Here is a 25,122-nt window from a genome sequence, read left to right on the forward strand (position 1 = left end):
GGCCCCGCTCTCTGTCCCTGTGCCCCTGGGCAGGCGCCTCTGGCTCTGCAGGGCCAGCCCCGGGGCTGAGAGTTCACCCTGAGTCCCGGAGCTGGGCTGAGATGCCCCAGCCCGTGCCAATGCCCGCAGCACGACAGTCCCCGGGGCCAGGGGTAGCAGCAGAGCCAGGCCCTGCCAGCAGGCTCTCCCCCAGGGCTGGCCTTACCCTGAGGCGAACGGAGGCAGCTGCCTCGGGTGCCAGACTGAGGGGGGGGCGCCACTAAGACCCAGAGTTTCAGAGTTTTGGCCCAAGCAAGGGGGTATGGGGACATCATTTGAGCTCCCCGCCTCAGGTGCCAAAATGTTGTGGGCTGCCCCGATCTCCCCCCCCGCCAAAAAACCCAACCCTCTCCTGCCATTAACCAAGCCAGAGATACGATCCCCCTGTGTCTACAGGCTCCTCCAGCGCCCCTGGGTTATCAGGGGATGGGGGGAACCAGCTCAAAGCAGCTCCTCACCCCCAGGGGGTTCCTGCCTGGGACACTGGGTTGAGCCAGCGCAGCCGTGAGGCCATCCTGAGTGGTGTTGTAGGGAGGCCCCAGCCACACCCTGCAGCTGCCAGTTCCACAGATGAACCACGTACCACGTCTGCCTGGGAGACAGGACAGGCAGCACCAGCTGGGCCCATCTCAGGGATCCCGGTGTGACAGGTTCCCCCCAGGGTGCCAGTTGAAACTGGGGTACCACTGAGCCCGCCTGACCCACCAGCCTGGGTTCCCTTTACCCTGTGCTGTTGTGACAGTCTCTCAAGCTCCCTCCAGCACGCACCCTTATGGACACACCCAACTGCAGCTTGTATGCACACGGATGCTGAGATCAACTAAGGAGTTGCCCAGTACTCAAGCGCACACCCCACTCTAGAGGATAAACCCAAACTTGTACCGTCTTGTGCTGCTGTGATGGGGCTGCCTGTGGGAGCCAGCTGAGGTCACTCAATCAGGGTGAGCTGTGAACTGACCAGGGCAGACAGACCCAAAACGCTGGGGGATATTCCAGGACCTAGATTTCCCCAGCCAGCCCAAACCAGCCTCTGTCTGACCTCCCTGGGTACTCAGGAGTCCAAACGACGCAGTTCCTGTAACGTGCCCGGCCTCAGGCCTCCATCCGGCCACACGTCAAACTTACGATAAATTCTGAAAATCTTCTCTCATCATATAAAAGAAAAGGTCCTTCCAGTCCCAAAGGATCAGCCACACACCCAGATCCAATTATAACTCAGATCTTACCTCTTCTTGAACCCCAAAGCAGATCTGCGATGAGGAAGGATCGTGTCCCAGGGTTTTTATACATTTCTAGCAGCCTCTTGGCCTGAGAAAACAATCGGCTCAACTTTCTGTCTCCCAAACATGCTGGCAATTAGCACAGGGTCATTTATCCATTAAACAATTCAGATACAGGCCACCACAACCTTCAATGAGCCATGTAGACAATAATACAATGTCACTCAAGTGTCTTCCTAAATGTTAATACTCTTTTTTTTTAAATCTTGAGTCAAAGCCATAGCAATAGACAAGACTTATTTGCTGACCTCACAAGACCTGAACAAACATCTCCCCTTCTATCTCTAACAATGCAGGCTGCATTTCAAAGCTCTTTTCATTTCCATCTCTTCCTAACAAGTCTTTAAAGGTTGGCCACGGTCAGGTCAGTTTGTGAGTTAATTAACTCTTTCTGGCCCTGTGTCCCCCCCTTTCAATGAGATATTATATTACACTCATAACGTCACAGCTGCACAGAGAACTACACAGGATAAGATCATTGAAATTCGCCCCCTCCCTCAATGTGGAGAAGGATCTGCACAGCTGTCTGCCCCAAGATACAATGTCCACACACATACAGGTTTTAGACAAAATAAATGTTTATTGCTGTCAAGGTTCCTTCCCCACTCTGAACTCTAGGGTACAGATGTGGGGACCTGCATGAAAACCTCCTAAGCTTACTTTTACCAGCTTAGGTTAAAACTTCCCCAAGGTACAAAATTATTTTACCCTTGGATTTCCACTGCCACCACCAAACTTTATCTGGGTTTGTTGTCACGGAGTGTGGGGGAGTCCAGGCCCTGCACCCCTCTTCCTGGGATCCACTGAGACTCTCAGCCAGCCAGTAAAACAGAAGGTTTATTGGACAACAGGAACAGTCCCAAACAGAGCTTGTGGGTATAACCAGGACCCCTCAATCACGTCCTTCTGGGGGAGCAGGGAGCTTAGACCCCAGCCCTGGGGTTCCCTGTGTTCCTCCACCCAGCCCCAAACTGAAACTAAACCCACCCAGCAGGTTCCCTGCTGCAGCCTCTGTTCACATTCCTGGGCGGAGGTGTCGCCTCCCCCTCCCCCTCCTGGCTCAGGTGACAGGCTCTCAGGTCTCCCATCCCCAGGGCACATTCCCAGGTCAACACTCCCCCCTCCCTGCTGAGTCACATCGTCACATCTCTCCCCCCTTCGAGACTGAACTGAGCGGGGTCACGCTGACCAGTGACCTGGGGAAGTTCGGGGCCCCCTCTCCGGGACAGCGCATCCGCTATCAGGTTGGCACTTCCCTTCACGTGGACCACGTCCATGTCGTAATCCTGCAGGAGCAGGCTCCATCTCAGGAGCTTGGCGTTGGCTCCTTTCATCTGGTGCAGCCAGGTCAGGGGAGAGTGGTCGGTGTAGACAGTGAAGTGTCGCCCGAAGAGATAGGGCTCTAGTTTCTTGAGGGCCCACACCATGGCCAGGCACTCCTTCTCGATGGCCGCGGAGTGTTGCTCCCGGGGTAGCAACTTCTTGCTCAGGTACACGATGGGGTGTCTCTCCCCCTTTTCATCCTCCTGCATTAAGACCGCCCCCAGTCCCGTGTCTGAGGCGTCGGTGAACACCACAAAGGGCTTGTCAAAGTCTGGGTTTGCCAGAACTGGGCCACTGACCAGAGCCTCCTTCAGCGCCCGGAAAGCCTCCTGGCACTGCTCGGTCCAGACCACCTTGTCTGGCTTCCCCTTCTTGCATAGCTCCGTGATGGGGGTGGCGATGGCGCTAAAGTGGGGCACAAATCTTCGGTAGTATCCTGCCATCCCAATAAAGGCTTGGACCTGCTTTTTGGTGTGGGGAGCGGGCCAGTCTCTGATCACCTCCACCTTGGCTGGTTCCGGCTTTAGGCGGCCGCTCCCCACCCGATGGCCCAGGTAAGATACTTCCGCCATCCCCACCTTGCACTTCTCCGCTTTTACAGTCAGCCCAGCCCCCTGGAGTCGGTCCAGCACTTGTCTAACCTGGGACACGTGGTCCTCCCAGGTCTGGCTAAAGACACAGATGTCATCAATATACGCCACGGCAAAACTCTCCATCCCCCTCAGGAGCTGGTCCACTAGGCGCTGGAAAGTGGCCGGCGCTCCCTTGAGGCCGAAAGGCAGGGTCAGGAACTCATAGAGCCCCAGAGGGGTGATAAAGGCCGATTTCAGTCGGGCATCTGCATCCAGCGGCACTTGCCAGTAGCCCTTTGTAAGGTCCATGGTGGTGAGGTACCGAGCTCCTCCCAGCTTGTCTAGGAGCTCGTCCGGCCTGGGCATGGGGTAGGCATCAGATACAGTGATGGCATTGAGCTTCCGATAGTCCACACAGAACCGGACCGACCCGTCCTTTTTGGGGACCAGCACCACCGGCGAGGCCCAAGGGCTGGCAGATGGCTGGATCACCCCCAAAGCCAGCATGTCCCGGACCTCTCTTTCCAGGTCCTGAGCAGTTTTCCCTGTGACTTGGAAGGGGGAGCATCTTATCGGCGGGTGTGACCCTGTCTGCACCCGGTGGACAGTCAGATTAGTGCGTCCAGGCTGGTTGGAAAACAGCTGTCGGTACGGATGCAGCACCTCCCTGACCTCAGCTTGCTGGGCAGGGGTTAGCTGATCCGAGAGGGGAATTGTTTCCAGGGGGAAACCAGCTCTGGTCCCAGGGAATAGATCTACTAAAGGGTCATCTCCCTGCTCTTCCCACTGTCCACACACGGCCAACACCACATTCCCCCTGGCATAATATGGCTTCATCATATTCACATGGTACACCCGGCGGTGGTGCGCCCGGTTTGACAGCTCCACCACATAGTTTACCTCATTGAGCTGCTTGACGACCTTGAAAGGGCCCTCCCAGGCGGCCTGTAGTTTGTTCTTTCTCACTGGGATGAGAACCATCACCTGATCCCCGGTGGCGTAGGCACGGGCCCGTGCCGTGCGGTCATACCAGACCTTCTGCTTCCTCTGGGCTCTGGCCAGATTCTCCCTGGCCAGGCCCATGAGTTCAGCCAGTCTCTCTCGGAAGATCAGGACATACTCCACCACTGACTCTCCATCGGGAGTGGCCTTCCCCTCCCACTCGTCTCTCATCAGGTCCAGGGGGCCCCTCACCCTCCTGCCATATAACAGTTCGAAAGGCGAAAATCCGGTAGACTCCTGGGGCACCTCCCTGTACGCGAACAGCAGGTGAGGTAAGTACTTGTCCCAGTCCTGCGGGTGCTGGTTCATAAAGGTTTTCAGCATCATCTTTAGCGTCCCGTTAAACCTCTCCACCAGCCCATTGGACTGGGGGTGATACGCTGAGGCCCAGTCGTGCCGGACCCCACATTTCTCCCACAAGCACCGGAGCAGGGCCGACATGAAGTTGGAGCCTTGGTCTGTCAAGACTTCCTTGGGGAACCCCACTCGGCTGAAAATGGTCAGGAGCGCATCGGCCACGGTGTCTGCTTCAATGGAAGCTAAGGGCACTGCCTCGGGGTAGCGGGTGGCAAAATCTACCACCACCAGAATGTATTTCTTCCCCGACCGGGTCGTCTTGCTGAGAGGCCCCACGATGTCCATGGCCACCTTCTGGAAAGGCTCCTCTATGATGGGCAAAGGTCTCAAAGCCGCTTTCCCCTTGTCCCGGGCCTTCCCCACCCTCTGACAGGGGTCACAGGATCGGCAATACTGCCGGACCGTGGTAAAGACCCCGGGCCAGTAAAAGTTCTGTAGCAACCTCTGCCGGGTGCGCCGGATTCCCTGGTGCCCTGCGAGGGGGATGTCATGGGCCAGGTACAGGAGCCTGCGGCGATACTTCTGGGGGACCCCCAGCTGCCTCCTGATCCCACAGGACTCCACTTCCCTTGTGGGAGCCCATTCTCGGTACAGGAACCCCTTCTCCCACAGGAACCTCTCCTGGCAGCCTCTCCTCATGGTCCGTACCACCCTGAGGTCGGCCAGGTCCCTGAGCTTCCGCAAGGAGGGGTCTTTCCTCAACTCGGCCTGGAACTCAGCAGCTGGGGCAGGGACGGGGCCCGGTTCCCTCTCGCTGGCCAGGTCTGAGGCCTCCGCCTCTCTAAGCCGTGCCCCTCGGCCCTCCCTCCCCACCAGGGTAGGGTCCTGCGCCTCCGGTGTGATACCCTCCCCGAGGTCAGGGCGCAGTGCCCCTCGCCGGCTCTGGCTACGCGTCACAACCAGGGCGGCCTGGGGCTTGCTTGGCCAGTCCTCTAGGTCTCCCCCCATCAAAACTTCAGTGGGCAAATGGTGGTGTACCCCCACATCCTTGGGGCCCTCCTTGGCCCCCCATTTCAGGTGTACCCTTGCCACGGGCACCTTAAATGGGGTCCCGCCCACCCCTGTCAGGGTCAGATAGGTGTTGGGCACCACCCGATCTGGGGCCACCACCTCGGGCCGGGCCAGCGTCACCTCCGCGCCCGTATCCCAGTATCCATTTACCTTCCTCCCATCCACCTCCAGGGGAACAAGGCACTCTCTCCGGAGGGACAGCCCCGCGCCCACCCTGTAAACTGAGCACCCTGAGTCCAGAGCCTCCAGCCCTCTGGCGGAGCTGGCCTGGGGTACTCTTCCCTCCGGGGCAGGTGGTAAACTGGTAGGCCCCCTTTCCTGGGTCGTCTGCCCCTCGTCCAGCTGGGTCCCTACCCAGTTAACCCTGGGTAGGTTGGGTCTGCTCAGTTTGTCCCTGAGCCCGGGGCACTGGGACCGTACGTGGCCTTTCTGGACACAGTGATAGCAGCTCAGGTCACGTTGGTCCCCTCGAGCAGGTCGGAGGGGCCCGACGCCAGGCGTTCCCCTTGGGAGGGGGTTCTCCCTATTTCCCCGCTGGGAGGCCCCCTGGTGACTCTCTCTCTGCATCGGGGGGGGCCTGTTCTTTTGGGGCTCCTCCCGGCTACCCCCTGACCGACTGTTCACAGACTCGTCGGCCAGCTGCCCTGCGTGCTGGGGGTTCTCGAGCTTTTTGTCCACCAGCCACAGCCTCAGGTCGGAAGGGCACTGATCATACAGCTGCTCCAGTACGATTAGGTCCAGCAGGTCCTCTTTAGCTCGGGCCCCAGCTGTCCACTTGCGGGCATACCCCTGCATCCGGTTGGCCAGTTGTAGGTAGGTGACCTCAGGCGTTTTACGCTGACTCCGGAACCTTCTCCGGTACATCTCGGGGGTCAGCCCAAACTCACGGAGCAGGGCCTGCTTGAACAGTTCATAGTCCCCTGCCTCCGGCCCTGTCATTCGGCTGTACACCTCCACGGCTTTGGGGTCCAGTAAGGGGGTGAGAAACTGGAGCCTGTCTGCAGGGTCAACCCTGTGCAGCTCACAGGCATTCTCAAAGGCCGTCAGGAAGCTATCTATGTCCTCCCCCTCCTTACGCTGGGCCAGGAAGCACTTATCAAAGTTCCTTGCCGTCTTGGGTCCCCCCTCACTCACCGCAGCCGGGGTCCCACTGCTCCTCAGCCTGGCCAGCTCCAGTTCATGCTGTCTTTGTTTCTCCTTCTCCTGACGCTCCCTCTCCTTCTCCTGACGCTCCCTCTCCTTCTCCTCCTGCTCATGTTGACGTTGTTTCTCCTTCTCCTCCTGCTCATGTTGACGTTGTTTCTCCTCATGTTGACGTTGTTTTTCATGATCCTCCAGCTCCCTCATTTTCATCTCCCTCTCCCATTCCAGCCGCCTCCGCTCCAGGGATGGGGAGCTCCGCTGGGAGGATCCCCTGCTGGGTGCCGGGGTCAGGGTGCCCTCGGTATTCGCTGGGCTTCCCCCAACCCCTCCCCCAGGCCTAGGTAGGAAGGGTCTCGGGATGTCCTCAGCAGCAGTCTGACCCCTCCCAGCCCGGTCAGGCCCCAGGGCCCACGCTGCGTCCCCCGGGCAGCTTCCCTCAGGGACAGGGATCGGGTCATCCAAGCGATCCCTCTCCTCCAGCTGGGCAATCAGCTGTTCCTTGGTGGACCTCCCGATGCGCAGCCCCCTCTGCCTGCACAGCTCCACCAGGTCGCTCTTCAGGCGTTTAGCGTACATCTCCCTGCTGGCCCCTCGCAGGCCGGGCAGCTTCCCACGGTTTCCAGGAAAAGCCCCTCGTGTGCCCGTCCTTCTTGAGGTCACCGACTCTTTGCCAGGGTCGAGCTGCAGACTCCTCCGCCCCTGGGACCGCTCGCTGCAATCCCCTGGGGGACCCTGTTACTGCAAAAGTCTTTCTCTCTGGTCACACATTCCCAGGGGTTAACCGCCCCCCGAAACCGTCTCTCTCTGAATCTTCAGCACGCCTGGTCCCCGTCAATTCCCCTTCGTTTTACTGCTCCCCAGTCACTTACTGCAGGAAGCGCCGTTCACGGGGTGCAGTACATCCCACCGCTGCCACCAGTTGTCACGGAGTGTGGGGGAGTCCAGGCCCTGCACCCCTCTTCCTGGGATCCACTGAGACTCTCAGCCAGCCAGTAAAACAGAAGGTTTATTGGACAACAGGAACAGTCCCAAACAGAGCTTGTGGGTATAACCAGGACCCCTCAATCACGTCCTTCTGGGGGAGCAGGGAGCTTAGACCCCAGCCCTGGGGTTCCCTGTGTTCCTCCACCCAGCCCCAAACTGAAACTAAACCCACCCAGCAGGTTCCCTGCTGCAGCCTCTGTTCACATTCCTGGGCGGAGGTGTCGCCTCCCCCTCCCCCTCCTGGCTCAGGTGACAGGCTCTCAGGTCTCCCATCCCCAGGGCACATTCCCAGGTCTACACTCCCCCCTCCCTGCTGAGTCACATCGTCACAGCTTACTTTTACCAGCTTAGGTTAAAACTTCCCCAAGGTACAAAATTATTTTACCCTTGGATTTCCACTGCCACCACCAAACTTTATCTGGGTTTACTGGGAAACGTAGTTTGGACACGTCTTTCCCCCCAAAATCCTCCCAACCCTTGCACCCCACTTCCTGGGGAAGGTTTGGTAAAAATCCTCACCAATTTGCATAGGTGACCACAGACCCAAACCCTTGGGTCTTAGAACAATGAAAAATCATTCAGTTTTCTTACAAGAAGACCTTTAATAGAAGTAAAGGAATCACCTCTGTAAAATCAGGATGGTAGATACCTTACAGGGTAATTAGATTCAAAACATAGAGAATCCCTCTAGGCAAAACCTTAAGTTACAAAAAAGACACACAGACAGGAATATTCATTCTATTCAGCACAGCTATTTTCTCAGCCATTTAAAGAAATCAGAATCTAACACATACCTGGCTAGATTACTTACTAAGTTCTAAGACTCCATTCCTGTTCTGTCTCCGGCAAAAGCATCACACAGACAGACACAGACCCTTTGTTTTTCTCCCTCCTCCCAGCTTTTGAAAGTATCTTGTCTCCTCATTGGTCATTTTGGCCAACGCGGTTACCTTTAGCTTCTTAACCCTTTACAGGTGAGAGGATTTTTCCTCTGGCCAGGAGGGATTTTAAAGGGGTTTACCCTTCCCTTTATATTTATGACAACTGCCTACAAAAGGTAGATTTTAAGTGAATATAAGGGAGAGCAAGCGGATCAAGGCAGATTACCCAGCAAATGAAACGAACACGAAACCTAAGCTTATGATACTAAAGAAACTCGTTACAAGTGGCACATTCCCACCCTAAACGTTGCCACAGACAGATTGCAGAGATTCTTGAAGGCCGGCTGCACTGGCCTGCCGTGTACAACTCCAGATGTTCCTTTCACAGGCCTGACACCCCTCCAGCCTGCCCCTCCCCCCCATTCACGTTTTGTTCCTTAGATGTTTACACCAGCCTTCTTGGGCGGGGAGCCAGTGAAGAACCAGCCCCTGATGGTGTCACGCCCCTGCCTTACATAGGTTTTACATATGGCGGGGATCCTCGGTCTTCCAGTGTGATTCCCACCCCTGGCCAGTGGGAAAATACTAGAGTTATCAGGGTGTCCACTATCAGGTGACTCGATCACATGGCCCTGCAGCCACAACCCAGAGGCCGTTTGCAGCATCCTAGGAAGGCTCCCTGGCGGGAGATTAGCACCTTCTAAGACCTACTGTTCTTCCAGATGGCCCAGCCAGCCGTCTAGCCTGATTGCACTCAGTCTAGTGGGCGTTCGGCGGGTGTAAACACAGGTGTGAGAGGTGCATAGACAATATTCCTAACTTCAGATACAGAAACGATACCCGCATACAAACAGGAGGGTATTCAGCAAATTGTAACCTTTTCAGTGACACCCCAACTGCCTTATCTTGCCCAAGATACACGAGGATTATGCCATAACTCCTCTCAATATTACATGAATATGAGGTGAATGCCACAACATGGAGTGGGGTCTGGCGGGTTACAGTGGGGGGGCCTGAGAGTCAGGACTCCTGGGTTCTATCCCTGGCTCAAGGATACGAGCAGGGGCTGGGGGCCAAGGCTCCTGGGTTCTATCCCCAGTTCTGCCCCAAACTTTTTGTGTGATCATGGGCAGGCCCCTTCCCCTCTGGGTGCCTCCCTTTTCCTTCCTGCTCTTTGTCTGTTCGGAGGGTGAGCTCCTTGGGACAGGGCTTGGGCCACTGGGGGTTTGAGGCAGTGCCCCACCCAACAGGCCCTGATCTCGGCTTGGGGAAAGGGGAGGCTGGTAATTCCCACCTTAACACACGGGCAGACAGCAGGGCAGGTGTGGGGAGGCCCGAGAATAAGGCCGATGACAGTGTCCCGGCTCCACAGGCCCTGTGCTCACACACGGCTCTGGAGCAGTCCCGAGGAGAAGCCTGGCAGTGCGTCAGCCCCCAAAGGGTCCCGCTCTTGCTGGGGTCAGCCCCTCGGCTTCCCCGCCTCTGGGGACCAAACCTCGGCACCGTCAGCACCCCAGTGTCACGCCGTGAGCCCCCCCTCAGCGAGCCCACCTGGACTGGACCCCTGGGGAAGCCTCACCCCCCCAAAGAGAGAAATGCACCCGAGTCCCTGACTCTGGAGGGATTTCCCGCCAGCGGTGACAGCAGGAGGGTTTATTGGCTGTCTGGGGGACAGCGAAGAGAGTCTAGTTAACACAGAGAGTGGAGCATTACAGCAAGGTCCATCGGGGGACCCCCGAGCCCCGACCCCCTTTAGTGCCAGTCCCAGACCGTCTCCCCGGCTTCCAACCGCCCCCACTAAACAGCCCCACCTGGCCCCTCCTCGGCCCTTTGTCCTCCAGCTGGAGGGGCCCGAGGGCTCTGCCCGCTGCCCACGCCTGCAGGCGTCACCTCCACAGCTCCCACGGACTGTGGTTCCTGGCACTCGGGGTGGGGGCAGCGCGCGGAGCCCCTATGGCTGCCCTTGTGCCGAGGAGCCGGTCGCTTCCGAGAGCCGCGCAAAGCCGGGCAGAGGTCCCACCTTAGCCCCGCAGCGCCACTGACCGGACTTGTAATGGCCCGGCGAGCAGTGCTGACCGGAGCCGCCAGGGTCCCTTTTCCACCAGACGTTCTGGTCGAAAACTGGACACCCACCAACCCCAGCTCTGCCTCCCGGGATCCCCTGCTCACGTTCTCCCCACACTCTGTACCCCCTTCCCACTCCGGATTTCCATGGGCCATCGAGTCCAAGGCCAGAAGGGGCCCTGTGCTTGGCTAAAGCACCTTCCCTGGGCAGTGGTCCCCTCCCTGGGAAACGCCATGGGCTGAGTGTGATGAAGTGGGACTCTTCTTAATGTTTCCTCTGAATAGTGTGGGGGTGCCTCAGTCAATCCCCCTTCGTTTTACTGCTCCCCCATCACTTACTGCAGGAAGTGCCATCCATGGGGTGCAGTACATCCCACCGCTGCCACCAGTTGTCACGGAGTCCCTGGGCGATGCTCTGGAACTGCTCCCTACGAAGCCAGGCAGGACTCTGGGGCAGTCGCCTTCCTGTGGTCAGCCTGTCTGCAGGACACACGGCTCACCCGGCTTCCACCTTCCTGGTTCTGACCTCGGAGCATTCAGCCTCCTCTGCCCCTCCATGTGCTTCCCACAGCGAGTCAGCTCAGGCGGGGTCCTGGGGAAGCCAGAGGGTCCTGCCCCCCAACTCCGCAGTCAGACCTGACTCTCAGCCAGCCAGTAAAACAGAGGTTTATTAGATGACAGGAACATGGTCTAACACAGAGCTTGTAGGTGCAGAGAAGAGGACCCCTCAGCTGGGTCCGTTCTGGGGGGCAGTGAGCCAGACAACCCCGTCTGCCCTTCACTCCATGTCCCAGCCAGCCCCAAACTGAAACTCCCTCCAGCCCCTCCTCCTCTGGGCTTTATCCCTTTCCCGGGCCAGGAGGTCACCGGATTCCTTTGTTCTCCAACCCTTCAGCTCTCACCTTACAGGGGGGGGAAGAGCCCAGGCCATCAGGTGCCAGGAAACAGGGTGTCGGCCATTCTCTGTGTCCAGACCCCTGCACACACCTGCCCTCTGGGGCTCTACAAGGATCATACACCCTTACCCCACCCCCTAGAGACTTAGGAAATGCCTAGGGGAAACTGAGGCACCCCCACACTATTCAGAGGAAACATTAAGAACAGTCCCACTTCGTCACACCTCTCCCCCCTTCGAGATCGAACTGAGCAGGGTCACTTTAGCTGGTGACCTGGGGAAGTTCGAAGCCACCAACGTTCCCATGGATGCCCCAGCATCTCTCCCTTTCCTTGGTAGGAGTTACACCAGGCCCTTCCAGTTTCATGCCCTCCCTTAGGTTGGGGGTGGTCGATAGCTCCCTGGACCTTACCTGTTAGCTGGGTGGAGAAGTGTGACAGGGAAGGAAACGTGCCTGTGTCTGTCAGGGGTATTGACTTGCCTGTGGAGGGAGCTACCCTGATCTTGTTACGAATTACACCTGGTAGGACACGCATACAACTGCTGCGAATTACACCTGGTAGGACACACACACCAATGCTGCGAATTACACCTGGTAGGACACACACAGTTCGAATCTAGGCTGAGACACAGAAATAAAGTCCACAACTGCAGAGTTCCCAAAAGACACTAAGTTTATTACGCTCGAGCGTGGTGCCCCCCTGCTAGCCAGGAGGGGACCCTGAATGCAGATTATACAAAGGTTATATACTTTTTAGCAAAGCATGTTGCCCTCGTGCATCGTGCATTGGAAACTTTAGCCAATAAACAAACCCTTGTCTTATCTACCTATCCCTGCTTGGTGCATTCCTCGTGCTAAACCAGTATGTTAATTACACAGCATGGTCCTAAAGCCATGCATCAGTAACCTTTATTATCAGGATGGGAGGCCTCACATCAAGGCCAAGAGACAGGGAGTTACAGACTGACAAAAACCAGATACTGGGAGTCAAGGCAGGCTGGAGACAAGGAGGAGGATTTTCACAGGGATTCAGTATCTAAGGATTACTCCTCCTGGTGTATGATGTGCTGGCATTTAGACAATGGTGGGCCCCAAACCAAAATGGAGTCACATGTGCTAACTTTTCCTTATCAATCTCCAAGCAGTTGTCTGTGACCAGCCTTGTGTGCTGGGACCAGGGGAATGAGATCCCAAGCTGTGTGTCTGGGAAAGGAGAAAGTGTGTCCAGCTCTTCTTTGTCTGTGGAGCAGACAGAAGGGGCCTTTCAGCCTGTGACGGTTGAGGGTCGTGCAGTTGTCTCAGAGCTGGTTCTGGATTCAGTTAAAGCCCAGGAAGGGAAGGGTCCTAAGTTTGGGTCTGCTCAGGAGAATGGCCCGGTAACTAGGTCGCATCCAGTTAGTGACTATGCAAAATCCCAGAGCCCAGACAATTCTGGTGCTTGTATTTTGGCTGTTGCTAGTGTGTTGTTGGAAAGGGTGGAGCAACTCTGTCTGATCAGGGTGAGATCCTAGCCAGGGCACAAGGAGAGCAGGAAGGTGTGTGATTGTGTTACCTACTGAGGGTGTGGAAACCTGCAGCAAGAAGGAAAAGATTCCTGAACTTGTGTGTGGCAAAGGGAAGGAGAAGGCTTCTGACCTTTTATCTAGGAAGTCTGTAAGTTTGCCTGAAAGGGGATTGTGTAGGAATCTGCTGGATGGGCCAGAGGTGATTCTGGATGTAAGGGAGACCCAGAAAGAGTCTGTTGTTGCTAGAGGAACACTTTCCTGAGAGCAAGCCCTAGGGAAAGAGGGTAAGAGCAGAATTCCTGTGAGGGGTTAATTGTTGCATGGTGGAAACTGAGGCACCCCTACACTATTCAGAGGAAACATTAAGAACAGTCCCACTTCGTCACACTGAGTCCAGGTGGGCATTTGTCAGCGTGGAGCCGGCGGCCTGGCTCTCATCCTGCTGGGCTCTGGCACCTAGCATGGGGCCGCCCGCACTGCTCCAGGCCCTCACAGGCAGCTGCTGAGATCCGTATCCGGCGTGACTGGAAGAAGGGGAGGGGGTCAAAGATGGCTCCCGGAGGGCTGGGCAGAATCCCCACCATGTTGGGGGCATAGCCTGGGGCCCCACGGAGTTGAAAGCACACAGAGCCCACCCCTTCGCTATGCGTCCTGTGCCCCATATCCCGCCCCACTGTGCCCCATATATCCTGCAAACTTCCCATCCCCCGCTTCACCCTGCTTCCTGTGCCCCATATTCCACCCCACTGCGCCCCATATACCCTGCACCCCTCCGCCTGCACCTCACCCCCTTTCCTGAGCATCCGGTGCCCCATATCCCTTCCCCTGCACCCCCCCACTGCACCCCATATCCTGCAGAACCCCCATCCCCTCCCCCTACATTCTGTGCCCCGACTATGCGCCACATAACCTTGCCTCCCCAAGGCACCCCAATCCCTGCGCCGCACAGCCCCCTGCTGCCCTCTGTCCAGCACCCGATCTGCCCCCCCGCAATCCTGTCTCCGACCCACTTACCTCCCTGTGCACTGGAGAGGGTGATGTGTCTCTCCTGAACCCGCCTGCCGGCCGTGCCCGGCTGGAACATGCAGCTGAAGGTGCCGTGGACGCTCCCTGCCGAGCAGATGATCAGACAGGACATGAGCCGCTCCCTGCCCAGCCGGAGGGGGCACCGCCATGTCGAAATCTGGTACTGCTCCGACTCCCCCTTCAGCAAGGGCTCTCTCAGCTCCCCGGGCCGCCCGGGCTCCTTCCCCGGGCGCAGCCTCACCCAGACCAGCTGGTCCGTGGCCCGGAGCCAGCCCTCCACCTTGCACCAAAGCACGATGATGCTGCCCTCCGGCCAACACTGCCCCCGATGGATCTTGGACACTGTGGGGAGAGGCAGCCGTCAGGCTGGGGTAAGCAGGTGTGGGGCAGGGGGAGGGTGTGAGCCAGAGGGAGGAGGGCGTGAGGCGGAGGTTGTGGGGCAGGGGGTGCAGCGGGAGGGCGTGAGCCGGAGGGAGGAGGGCATGGGGCAGGCGTGACCCGGAGGGAGGAGGGCATGGGGCGGAGGTCATGGGGCAGGGGGTGCAGAGGAAGGGCGTGAGCCAGAGGGAGGAGGTCATGGGGTGGGCGGGGGGGGCAGCGGGAGGGCGTGAGGTAGAGGAAGGAGGTTGTGGGGCAGGAGGAAGGACGTGAACCGGAGGGAGGAGGTGTGGGGCGGGGGGGGCAGGGGGAGGGTGTGAGGCAGACGTTGTGGGGCAGGCAGGGCAGCGGGAGGGCATGAGCCGGAGGGAGGAGGTCGTGGGGCGGGCGTGAGCCGGAGGGAGGGCGTGAGGCAGAGGTTGTGGGGCAGGCAGGGCAGCGGGAGGGTGTGAGCCGGAGGGGGGAGGTCGTGGGGCAGGGGGAAGGTGTGAGCTGGAGCGGGGAGGTCGTGGGGCGGGGGGAGGTCGTGGGGCGGGGGGAGGAGGGTGGGAGGAGGGCGTGGGGCGGGGGGAGGGAGAGTGTGAAGGGTTGGGGGGGGGGGAACCGCTCGGGGATGGGGTCCAGGTCCACTTACTGCTGATGTTGCAGCCCCGGTACACGACCCGTGCGAGGAGCAGCAGCAGCAGGACCAGCAAGATTCCCAGCAATACCCATGCCAGTAATTCGGAGCTCTTGGGGACTGCCGGGGAGAGAGTCGGCATTAGTGCTCCGCCCCCGGCCCCACGCCCAGAGCAGCTGAGCGCTAACCAGGCTCCTGCCGGGAGGCTACGGTGCCGAGGGGGCTCAGCGTTCGGAATCCCGGATACCGCACAAGCTCCCAAAACACCGACCAAGGAAACCGGCAGCTCCCTTGGCCAACTCCCCACATGGCAGCAGGAGAACCCGGGGACCTACAGACTGGTCAGCTCACTTCAGTCCCCGGCAAAATCATGAAGCAGGTCCTCAAGGAATCCATTCTGAAGCACTTAGAGGAGAGGAAAGTGATCAGGAACAGTCAGCATGGATTCACCAAGGGCAAGTCATGCCTGACTAATCTAATCGCCTTTTATGATGAGATTACTGGTTCTGTGGATGAAGGGAAAGCAGTGGATGTGTTGTTTCTTGACTTTAGCAAAGCTTTTGACACGGTCTCCCACAGTATTCTTGTCAGCAAGTTAAAGAAGTATGGGCTGGATGAATGCACTATAAGGTGGGTAGAAAGCTGGCTAAATTGTCGGGCTCAACGGGTAGTGATCAATGGCTCCATGTCTAGTTGGCAGCCGGTGTCAAGTGGAGTGCCCCAGGGGTCGGTCCTGGGGCCGGTTTTGTTCAATATCTTCATAAATGATCTGGAGGATGGTGTGCATTGCACTCTCAGCAAATTTGCGGATGATACTAAACTGGGAGGAGTGGTTGATACGCTGGAGGGCAGGGATAGGATACAGAGGGACCTAGACAAATTACAGGATTGGGCCAAAAGAAATCGGATGAGGTTCAACAAGGGCAAGTGCAGAGTCCTGCACTTAGGACGGAAGAACCCAATGCACAGCTACAGACTAGGGACCGAATGGCTCGGCAGCAGTTCTGCAGAGAAGGACCTAGGGGTGACAGTGGACGAGAAGCTGGATATGAGTCAGCAGTGTGCCCTTGTGGCCAAGAAGATGTCACGGAGTGTGGGGGAGTCCAGGCCCTGCACCCCTCTTCCTGGGATTCCTTGAGACTCTCAGCCAGCCAGTAAAACAGAAGGTTTATTGCACCACAGGAACACAGTCCAAAACAGAGCTTGTGGGTACCACCTGGACCCCTCAGTCAAGTCCTTCTGGGGGAGCAGAGAGCTTAGACCCCAGCCCTGGGGTTCCCTGCGTTCCTCCACCCAGCCCCAAACTGAAACTAAACCCCCCCAGCAGGCCCCCTCCTGCAGCCTCTGTTCACATTCCTGGGCAGAGGTGTCACCTCCCCCTCCTGGCTCAGGGGACAGGCTCTCAGGTCTCCCCTCCCCAGGGCACAGTCCCAGGTCAACACTCCCCCCTCCCTGCTGAGTCACATCGTCACAGAAGGCTAATGGTATATCGGGCTGCGTTAGAAGGAGCATTGCCAACAGATCGAGGGACGTGATTGTTCCCCTCTATTCAGCACTGCTCAGGCCACACCTGGAGTACTGTGTCCAGTTTTGGGCCCCCCACTACAGAGAGGATGTGGACAAATTGGAGAGAGTCCAGCGCAGGGCAATGAAAATGATCAGGGGGCTGGGGCACATGACTTACGAGGAGAGGCTGAGGGAACTGGGATTGTTTAGTCTGCGGAAGAGAAGAGTGAGGGGGGATTTGATAGCTGCTTTCAGCTACCGGAAGGGGGGTTCCAAAGAGGATGGAGCTCGGCTGTTCTCAGTGGTGGCAGATGACAGAACAAGGAGCAATGGTCTCTAGTTGCAGTGGGGGAGGTCTAGGTTGGATATTCGGAAACATGATTTCACAAGGAGTTTTGGGAAGCACTGGAATGGGTTCCCTAGGGAGGTGGTGGAATTTCCATCCTTAGAGGTTTTTAAGGTCAGGCTTGACAAAGCCCTGGCTGGGATGATTTAGTTGGGGTCGGTCCTGCTCTGAGCAGGGGGTGGGACTAGGCGACCTCCTGAGGTCCCTTCCAACCCTGATGGTCTCTGATTCTACGACTGCTCACAGGCTCCCCCTACCCTTGTGCTCGTGGGATCAGATGAAAGCGAAGGCTGGTAATTTTAACACAGTTAGGGGAGCAGGGAGGGGCTAATGCCAGGGAAGGGGGCAGCGCAGCCGGGAGCGATGCTGGGCTGGGAGGGGCAGGGGATGATGAAGTGGGACTGTTCTTAATTTTCTCTCTGAACACTGTGTGGGTACCTCAGTTTCCCCCCATGCCTTTCTTAAGTAGCCAGGTGGTGGGATCAGGAGTGTGATTGTTGTAGAGCCCTAGAGGGCCAGTGTGATGATGTCGGCACAGAGACTGACCGACACCCTGTCTCCTGGCCACTGATGGCCTGGGCCCCTCCTCTGCAAAGGTGCAGACGGAAGGTGTTGGGGAGCAAAGGGATCAGGTGGCCTCCTGGCCCAGGAGAGAGACGAAGGCCAGAGGAGGGGCTGGGGAGTTTCAGTTTGGAGCTGGCTGGGAAATGGAGGGACCTGACCTCCCCTAAGACGGACCTGACTGAGGGGTCCCGGTCTCTGCACCTACAAGCTCTGTGTTAGACCATGTTCCTGTCGTCTAATAAACCTCCTGTGTTACTGGCTGGCTGAGAGTCACAGTGAATTGCAGGAAGTGGGGGGTGCAGGGCCCGGACTCCCCCACACTCCGTAACAGGGGGTAAGACCACTTCCCGCTTCTGGCATAGGTGCCGACTCCATGGGTTCTCCGGGCCTGGAGCACCCACGGGGAAAAATTAGCGGGTGCTCTGCACCCACCGGCAGCCAAGCTCCCTCTGTCCCCCACCTCACCTCCCCCCCCCCAACGTGCCGCATCCCTGCTCCTCCCCACACTTCCTGCCACCTAACAGCTATTTGGCGGCAATTAGGACTCTCTGGGAGAGAAGGGGAGGAACGGAGATGCCGGCCGCTTGGGGCAGGGGTGGGGACTTGGGGGAAGGGTTGGGATGGGGGCGGGGCAAGGGCGGTGCGGGGGCGGGAAGAGGTGGGCCGGGGCGGGGAGGGGTCAAGCCCCCGCCAGTCAGAGGGGAAGTCGATGCCTATGCCTTCTGGCCCCCAGCCCGCCACACTGACCTATCCAGACGGCTGTGCGCTCCAGCGGGGCGGCCAGCGCCGGGTGCTGTACGTGGCAGGCGAAGTTGGCCTGGGCGCTGCTCTCCGGGAGGTCGAGGATGCAGCTGCTGCGGAGGGCGAAGGACCCGTCGGGTTCCTTCATGGGGGGTGACTCCATGGAGATCAGGGGCACCCCGTCCCGCAGCCATTGCACCGTGATCTCGGCGGGGTAGTAGCCGCTCACCTGGCACTGCAGGGTGGCCTGCCCCTCCAGCGTCACCAGGGGCGGCAGCAGGGTCAGCCGTGGCGGGGCTGCCGGGCAGGAAACAGGGTCAGGGCGCTGGGCTCCCTCCCCAGGCTCTGGGCCCCAAGAGGGGACTTTCATGGGGGGGCCCTCTAGGCAGGGGCAGGGGAACAGACACCTGGGGGGGGCAGGTGGAAGGAATGGGGCCCCCAGGAGCACAGCAGGGGGCGCTGCGTGGGAATGGGGTGCTGTACAGGGGACAGGGCTCTGGCAGGGGGTGGGCAGTGCTGTAGGGGCATGGGGGTGCTGCGGGGAGGATGGGGGTGCTGTTGGAGTGCAGTATGGGGTGGGATTCTGTGGGGGGGTGTAGGGGGGATGGGCAGTGCTGTGGGGAGGATGGGGTGCAGTGGGGAGGGTGGGGGTCTGGTGGGGGATGGGCAGTGCTGTGAGGGGAGGGGCAGTGCTGTGAGGGGGACAGGGTTTTGTGGGGGGGATGGGGGTCTGGTGGGGATGGGGTGCTGGGGGGTGCAGCAGGGGATGGGGTGTTGTGGGGAGGACAGGGTTCTGTGGGGTGGGGAGCAGTGGGGGGACGGGGCTCTGGTGGGGGATGGGCAGCGGGGGTGCTGCGGAGGCATGTAGAGAAGTGGGGGCGCAGCGGGGGGTGAAGTGCAGTGGGGGGACGGGGCTCTGGTGGGGGATGGGCAGCGGGGGTGCTGCGGAGGCATGTAGAGAAGTGGGGGCACAGCGGGGGGTGAAGTGCAGTGGGGGGACGGGGCTCTGGTGGGGGATGGGCAGCGGGGGTGCTGCGGAGGCATGTAGAGAAGTGGGGGCGCAGCGGGGGGTGAAGTGCAGTGGGGGGACGGGGCTCTGGTGGGGGATGGGCAGCGGGGGGTGCTGCGGAGGCATGTAGAGAAGTGGGGGCGCAGCGGGGGGTGAAGTGCAGTGGGGGGACGGGGCTCTGGTGGGGGACGGGCAGCGGGGGGTGCTGTGGGGTGACTCACAGAGCACGCTCAGCCGGAAGGCTTCTTGGATCGGCGCCCCCAGGGCGACGTGCTGCACGCGGCAGGCGTAGCTCGCGCTGGCGTCGGGGATGCTGGGCGCGAGCGGGAGGATGCTGGTCGTGCTGTACAGGCCGGTGGGGCCCAGCTGGCTGGGGGCCGTCTTGGAGCCCCCCACCACCAGCCCGTCCCGCAGCCAAGCGACGCTCACACGCCCGGGGTAGAAGTTGCTCACGTTGCAGGTCACGAGGTTCTGCTCGCCGGCCCTCACCTCGGTGCCCCACACTGAGACATGGGGCGGGACTGAGGGGGTGGAGGGGGAGAGTCAGTGGGGCCCAGACCCCTTCGTCCGCCCCCTACCAACCCTCATCTGCCCCCCATCTCCCCGTCCGCCCCAACCACCCCAATCCATTCCCCACCTCCTCCTCCGCCCTGCCACGGTGCTGCCCACGGAGACTTGGCCGGGCCATGGGTTAGGGGGCAGCTGCTGCCCCGCTGGGGAGGTGGCTTAGGGGGGCAGACCCAGCCCTGGAGCCAGGCCCCTCTGGGCTCTGCCCTGGGACCCTGCCCCCCACAGTTACCTTCCACACGCAGCTCCACCTGCCGACTCTCCCGGCTCGGGGGGACGATGACCACGCAGGTGTAGAGCCCGGCATCGGCGCCCCCCACCCGCGGGAGGAGCAGGGAGGCGTTGCCGACCCGCAGCCCCTCCCGGGACAGGCTGGCCCCGGGCCTGCCGTACGATGGGGCGTTATCGAACTCGGCCACCAGGCTGTTCCCCAGCTTCCACTGCACCACCAGTGCCATCAGGTCCACGGGCGCCCCCACGGAGAAGTGGCAGCCCAGGAGCACGTCCGAGCCCGGCTGGGTCTGCACCCGGGAGCTGGGGACGGAGACCACCAGGGCACCCCCTGCACAGACAGACAGGCAGACAGGCAGGGCTATTTGCCGCTCTGTGGGGCATGGGGGGGGCAGCCTGGGGGGAGACCCCACCCCCTCCCAGGGACTGGGCCCCCCTCCAGCCCCTCAGCACCATGGGAGCCCACATCCTCTCTGCAAGGGCCAGTCAGAGCCCAGGGAGGAAGGTGGGGGCCCCAGGCTGAGGCCTGGCAGCCTCGTGTCCCATGTGGGCCGGGCGCTGGGTTCCCGTGGGGGCCCCAAGCCTCAGGCAGAGGAAGTGAGAAGCTTCCTGTTTGCGCAGCAACTGGTGTTGTGGCCCTTACATGGTTCCCAGCCCCTGCCCCCACCCTCCCTGTGCCCCCCAGCCTGAGCCTCCTGCCCCAGCCGCCCCCTCTGCCCCTCAACCTGAGCCCCTGGCCTCACCCGCCCCCGGCCCAGCCCCCACTGTCCTCCAGCCTGAGCCTCCTACTTCAAGCTTCCCTCAGGGGCCACCCTCACCCCAGCTGTTCCCGTGCAGGGGTGGGGTGGGGAGCAGGACCCCCGCCCTGTGTCTGACCCCCACGTCAGCACCACACCCCACCCCCAAAGCCAGCACCACCTGCCCGACCTGCCTCCATACTAATCGGGCAGCTCTCCGGCCTGACTTGGTCAGGGCTCTGGGCACCCCCCAGCAGCGTGAACCAATTCTGTGGCCATGGCACCCCCCTTGCCAGCCCCTCGGTGGAGGCCCCAGGGCCCTGGCGTCAGCACTGGGCTGGTCCCGTGGTGGGGGGGCAGATTTAGCTCCAGAACCCCAGGGCAGGTTGCGGGTGATGGGTGCGAGGGGGCTGGGGGGCAGGAACAGCCCAGAGGGAGCGCGATGTGGGTTTGCGGTGGGGCCTGGCCATGGGGTGTGCCAATGTGGGACAGAACCCAGGAGTCCTGGCTCCCAGCGCCCCCTGCTCTAACCACCACACCCCACTCCCCTCCTAGAGCTAGGGAGAGAACCCAGGAGTCCTGGCTCCCAGCTTCCCACTTTCACCCACCAGCCCCTCCGGCTCGGAGACCCCCCGCGGGACCCTGCGCCCAGCCCGCCCCCCATCCGCCAGGGCACCGCCCGGGCTGGACCCCCCGGCCCCGGGGCCGCGGGGGGGAAGCCGGGGCCGGGTTTCCTGCCCACCGCCCCTCTGGGGCAGGGTCTGGGGCGGGGAGCAGAGAAGCGACCCCCGGGGAGCAGGGGCGGCCCCGGCGGCTACTCACGGGCCCCGCTCGCCAGCAGGAGCAGGAGCAGGAGGCCGGGCGCCAGGGCGAGGGGCATCGTGCGGGGCGGTGCGGGGCGCGGCGGCCCCAGCCTCGGTTACTTTCGCTTCTGCAGCCTGGCTGGCGGGCGAGATAAGGGCAGGACGCGGGGCTGGGCGGGACCCACAGCTCGGGGCTCCGAGATCAGGGCAGGGACCCCGGGGGGGACCCGTCGTGGGGAGCGGGATTGCCTGGGGGGAGAGCCGAGCAATGGGGGAGCTGGCGGGATCCCCCCGGGATAGGTTGGGGGGCTGGGGGACCCCCCCCCATTACCTGTGCGTACGACAGCTCCCACCTGTCCCCCGTGTGTTTCGGGCTGGAGTTCGCTGCCCCAGCCCCCCTCGGTGTCCCTTGGCCCAGCGAGCGTCTCTCTGCTCTGGGGTCTGGCTCGGGTCAGGCCCGGCCCGGAGGTGGGTACTGGCTCAGCGCTGGCCCGGCTCCCGGCTCCGAGGGGCTCTGAGCTCGGCCCGTCGGGGGGTGGCGAAGTGATTGCCCAGAGCGCCCCTGCCCCACCTGGAAACCTGCCCAGGTGGGCTTGGTTCAAGCACCCGGGGGTGTCAGAGCCAGGAGCCACCCCGGTTCCCCTGGCCGGCCGTGCACCCCTCAGCAGAGAGGGACAGAAAATGCCACACACTTCTCACCGGGAATGAACTTTTTAAAAATTTCCTGCAAACCTTTCCTGGCTTTTCATCCCACAGCGGGAACCTGCCCTGCTGCTGGAATGTCTTCTGGTCTCCGAAATCAAAGAGTTTTATTGACGACAGGAAGTTTGACCATGATTTAAATGACAAAGTGGAAAATTTAAATTTGGTGAAAAATTGTCATTTTGGTCAAGAAGTGTGACGAAGTGGGGGGTTTTCTTGAGTTTTCCTTGTTTTTTTTTTTCACTGGTTTGCATGCAGAGGGGGTGGGACTCAGTTTCCCTGGGTGTTACGGGTTTAACGAGGGGATGGGAGAGGGAGTTTGTTGGTGCAGAGGACCGGTGAGGGAACTTGGGACCCCGGCCAATGGCCTGGAGAACGGAGACCCCAGCGACGGATGACCAGGAGGCCCAGCTTGGCAGTCAGTTCTGCCAGTGGCGGCTGTGACGAAGTGGGACTGTTCTTAATGTTCCCTCTGAATAGTGTGGGGGTGCCTCAGTTTCCCCTAGGCAGTTCTTAAGTCTCTAGGTGGGGGGGGTAAGGGTGTATGATCATTGCAGAGCTCTGCAGGGCAGGTGTGTGCAGGGGTCTGGACATAGAGAATGGCCGACACCCTGTTTCCTGGCCACTGATGGCCTGGGCCCTTCCCCCCTGCAAGGTGAGAGCTAAAGGGTTGGAGAACAAAGGAATCAGGTGACCACCTGGCCCGGGAAAGGGACAAAGCCCAGAGGAGGAGGGGCTGGAGGGAGTTTCAGTTTGGGGCTGGCTGGGACATGGAGTGAAGGGCAGACGGGGTTGTCTGGCTCACTGCCCCCCAAAATGGACCCAGCTGAGGGGTCCCGTTCTCTGCACCTGCAAGCTCTGTGTTAGACCATGTTCCTGTCATCTAATAAACCTTCTGTTTTACTGGCCGGCTGAGAGTCCCGTCTGACTGCGGAGTTGGGGGGCAGGACCCTCTGGCTTCCCCAGGACCCCGCCTGGGCGGACTCGCTGTGGGAAGCGCAGGGAGGGGCAGAGGATGCTGAATGCTCCGAGGTCAGACCCAGGAAGGGGGAAGCTGGGTGAGCTGTGTGTCCTGCAGACAGGCTGCTCCCCGAGAGGAGACTGCCCCAGAGTCCTGACTGGCTTCATGGGGAGCAGTTCCAGAGCATCGCCCAGGGACGCCGGGGCTATTGATGCCTATCTCACAGCCTTTGAGAAGGCCTGTGGTCTGAACCAGATTGACCCCGCAGACAGGCTCTGCTGTCTGACCCCCCTGCTGGGTCCCAAGGCCATAGAGGTTCAGCCGGGGTGTACGCAAGACCCCAGGGGTCACTTGCAAGGAGGTCGTCCACCTGCTGGGGGAATATCTCCGCAAGTGGGGGAAGGGCACGGGGGCCACAACCGCAGAGGACGTGTATCACCTGGTGGGGCTGGAGTAGCTGTCAGACATCTGCCCTCCAAGACCTGAAGATGGGGTTAGGGGACCGGGAGCCCAGAGATCTGCGCAGGGCAGGGGCTCTGGCAGATGAGTTTGTGGAAGCAGATCGGGGGCAGGAGGGAGACCCCCATTGCGGACTCAGAAGGGGAGTCACCCAGAGACCTCTCCAAGGTGGGATTCCCGGAAGCCCAAGTGAGGGGTGCCCGGGAATGCCAGGGCGGGCTGACCCCCGTCGTGGGACTTGAGGGACCTGAAGTGTAATTACTGTGGCCAAAGGGACACGAGGTGGCACAAGGCCCGAAGAGGAAGGAAATGGCAGCCAAGCAGAACCCGCGGGGTGTCAACTGGGTGGAAGCCCACCGAGAGGGGGCACCGCCGGCCCGGGGGCTGCAGTCGAGAGGGCTGTGCCGGGGGAGGGACTGCCAGGCCAGGCCCGCAGGGGAAGGTGGGGCTCCAGGTCCGGAGCGCCCGTACTCTGTCCTCTGGGTGAGCCTGGGACAGGCCCCGGGGGACGATCGCCACCTCATCCCCATGGAGGTGGGGGAAGGAGTGTCCCGGGGCTCTGGGACATGGGTGGTGAGGAGATGCTGGCGCGGTCCGAGGCGGTGGGCCCAGACCAGCTAGTGCCCGATGCCTACATGACCCTGAGGGGAGCGTTCGGGCCCCCCGTCAAGGTGCTGGCAGCGAGGATACACCTGAAATGGGGGGGCTAAGGAGGGACCCAAAGAGGTCAGGGTGCACAATCACCTGCCTACCAAGGTGCTCATGGGTAATGACTTGGAGCACTGGCTGGAGGGCACTCAGAGCGCCCTGGTCCTTACCCGGAGCCAGAGCAAGCGAGGGATGCAGGACATCCCGAAGGGGGGAACTAAAACACCAGGGGCAGGGCTTGACTGGGCCGGGCTGGAGCCTCCGCCCCAAGGTGGGGACACTGAGGCACCGCCAGCCAGGGCTGTATCCTCAAACCCAGCTGCTGAATTCCAGACGGGGTTGCAGGAGGATCCCTCCTTGGAGAAGGTGAGGGCCCTGGCTGGCCTCAGCGGTGCAGGATCCCAACGGGAGGACCGCCGGGAGAGATTCCAGGGGGAGAAGGGATTCCTGTACCGGGAATGGGCTGGTTCCAGGAAAAGTGAACCGTGGGAAGCCAGGAGGCAGTCCCCAGAGGTACCGCCACAGACTGTTGTACGTGGCCCACGGTATCCCCCTTGCGGGGCATCCAGTGCACCGGGCAGAACTTTGACCGGCCCAGGGTCTTTGACGCTGTCCAGCAGCCCGGCAGGTCCTGTGACTCCTGCCAGAGGGGGGGGAAGGCCGGGATAAGTGTAAAGCCCCACTGAGACCTTTGCCCATCATAGAGGAGCCCTTCCAGAAGGTGGCCATGGACATAGTGGGGCCTCTCAGCAAGGCGACCCAGTCGGG

The 25,122-nt window shown here is 60.5% G+C and overlaps 1 protein-coding gene across 1 annotated transcript; it reads right to left on the minus strand.

Annotated features, from left to right (window-relative positions):
* Window positions 1–12,207: 12,207 nt before the first annotated feature.
* On the minus strand, window positions 12,208–21,730 carry LOC140912246 (signal-regulatory protein beta-1). The gene is made up of 7 exons (XM_073346393.2): window positions 21,604–21,730; window positions 20,046–20,375; window positions 19,468–19,767; window positions 18,244–18,534; window positions 15,096–15,200; window positions 14,072–14,425; window positions 12,208–13,581 (listed from the first exon to the last, which is right to left on the minus strand). The coding sequence occupies exons 1-7, from the start codon at window positions 21,659–21,661 to the stop codon at window positions 13,547–13,549; spliced, it is 1,473 nt and encodes a 490-aa protein (XP_073202494.1). The 5' UTR covers window positions 21,662–21,730; the 3' UTR covers window positions 12,208–13,546.
* Between the last annotated feature and the right edge of the window lie 3,392 nt (window positions 21,731–25,122).

The sequence above is a fragment of the Lepidochelys kempii genome, chromosome 6, assembly GCF_965140285.1.
Source record: "Lepidochelys kempii isolate rLepKem1 chromosome 6, rLepKem1.hap1, whole genome shotgun sequence".
Classification (NCBI taxonomy): Eukaryota; Metazoa; Chordata; order Testudines; family Cheloniidae; genus Lepidochelys; species Lepidochelys kempii.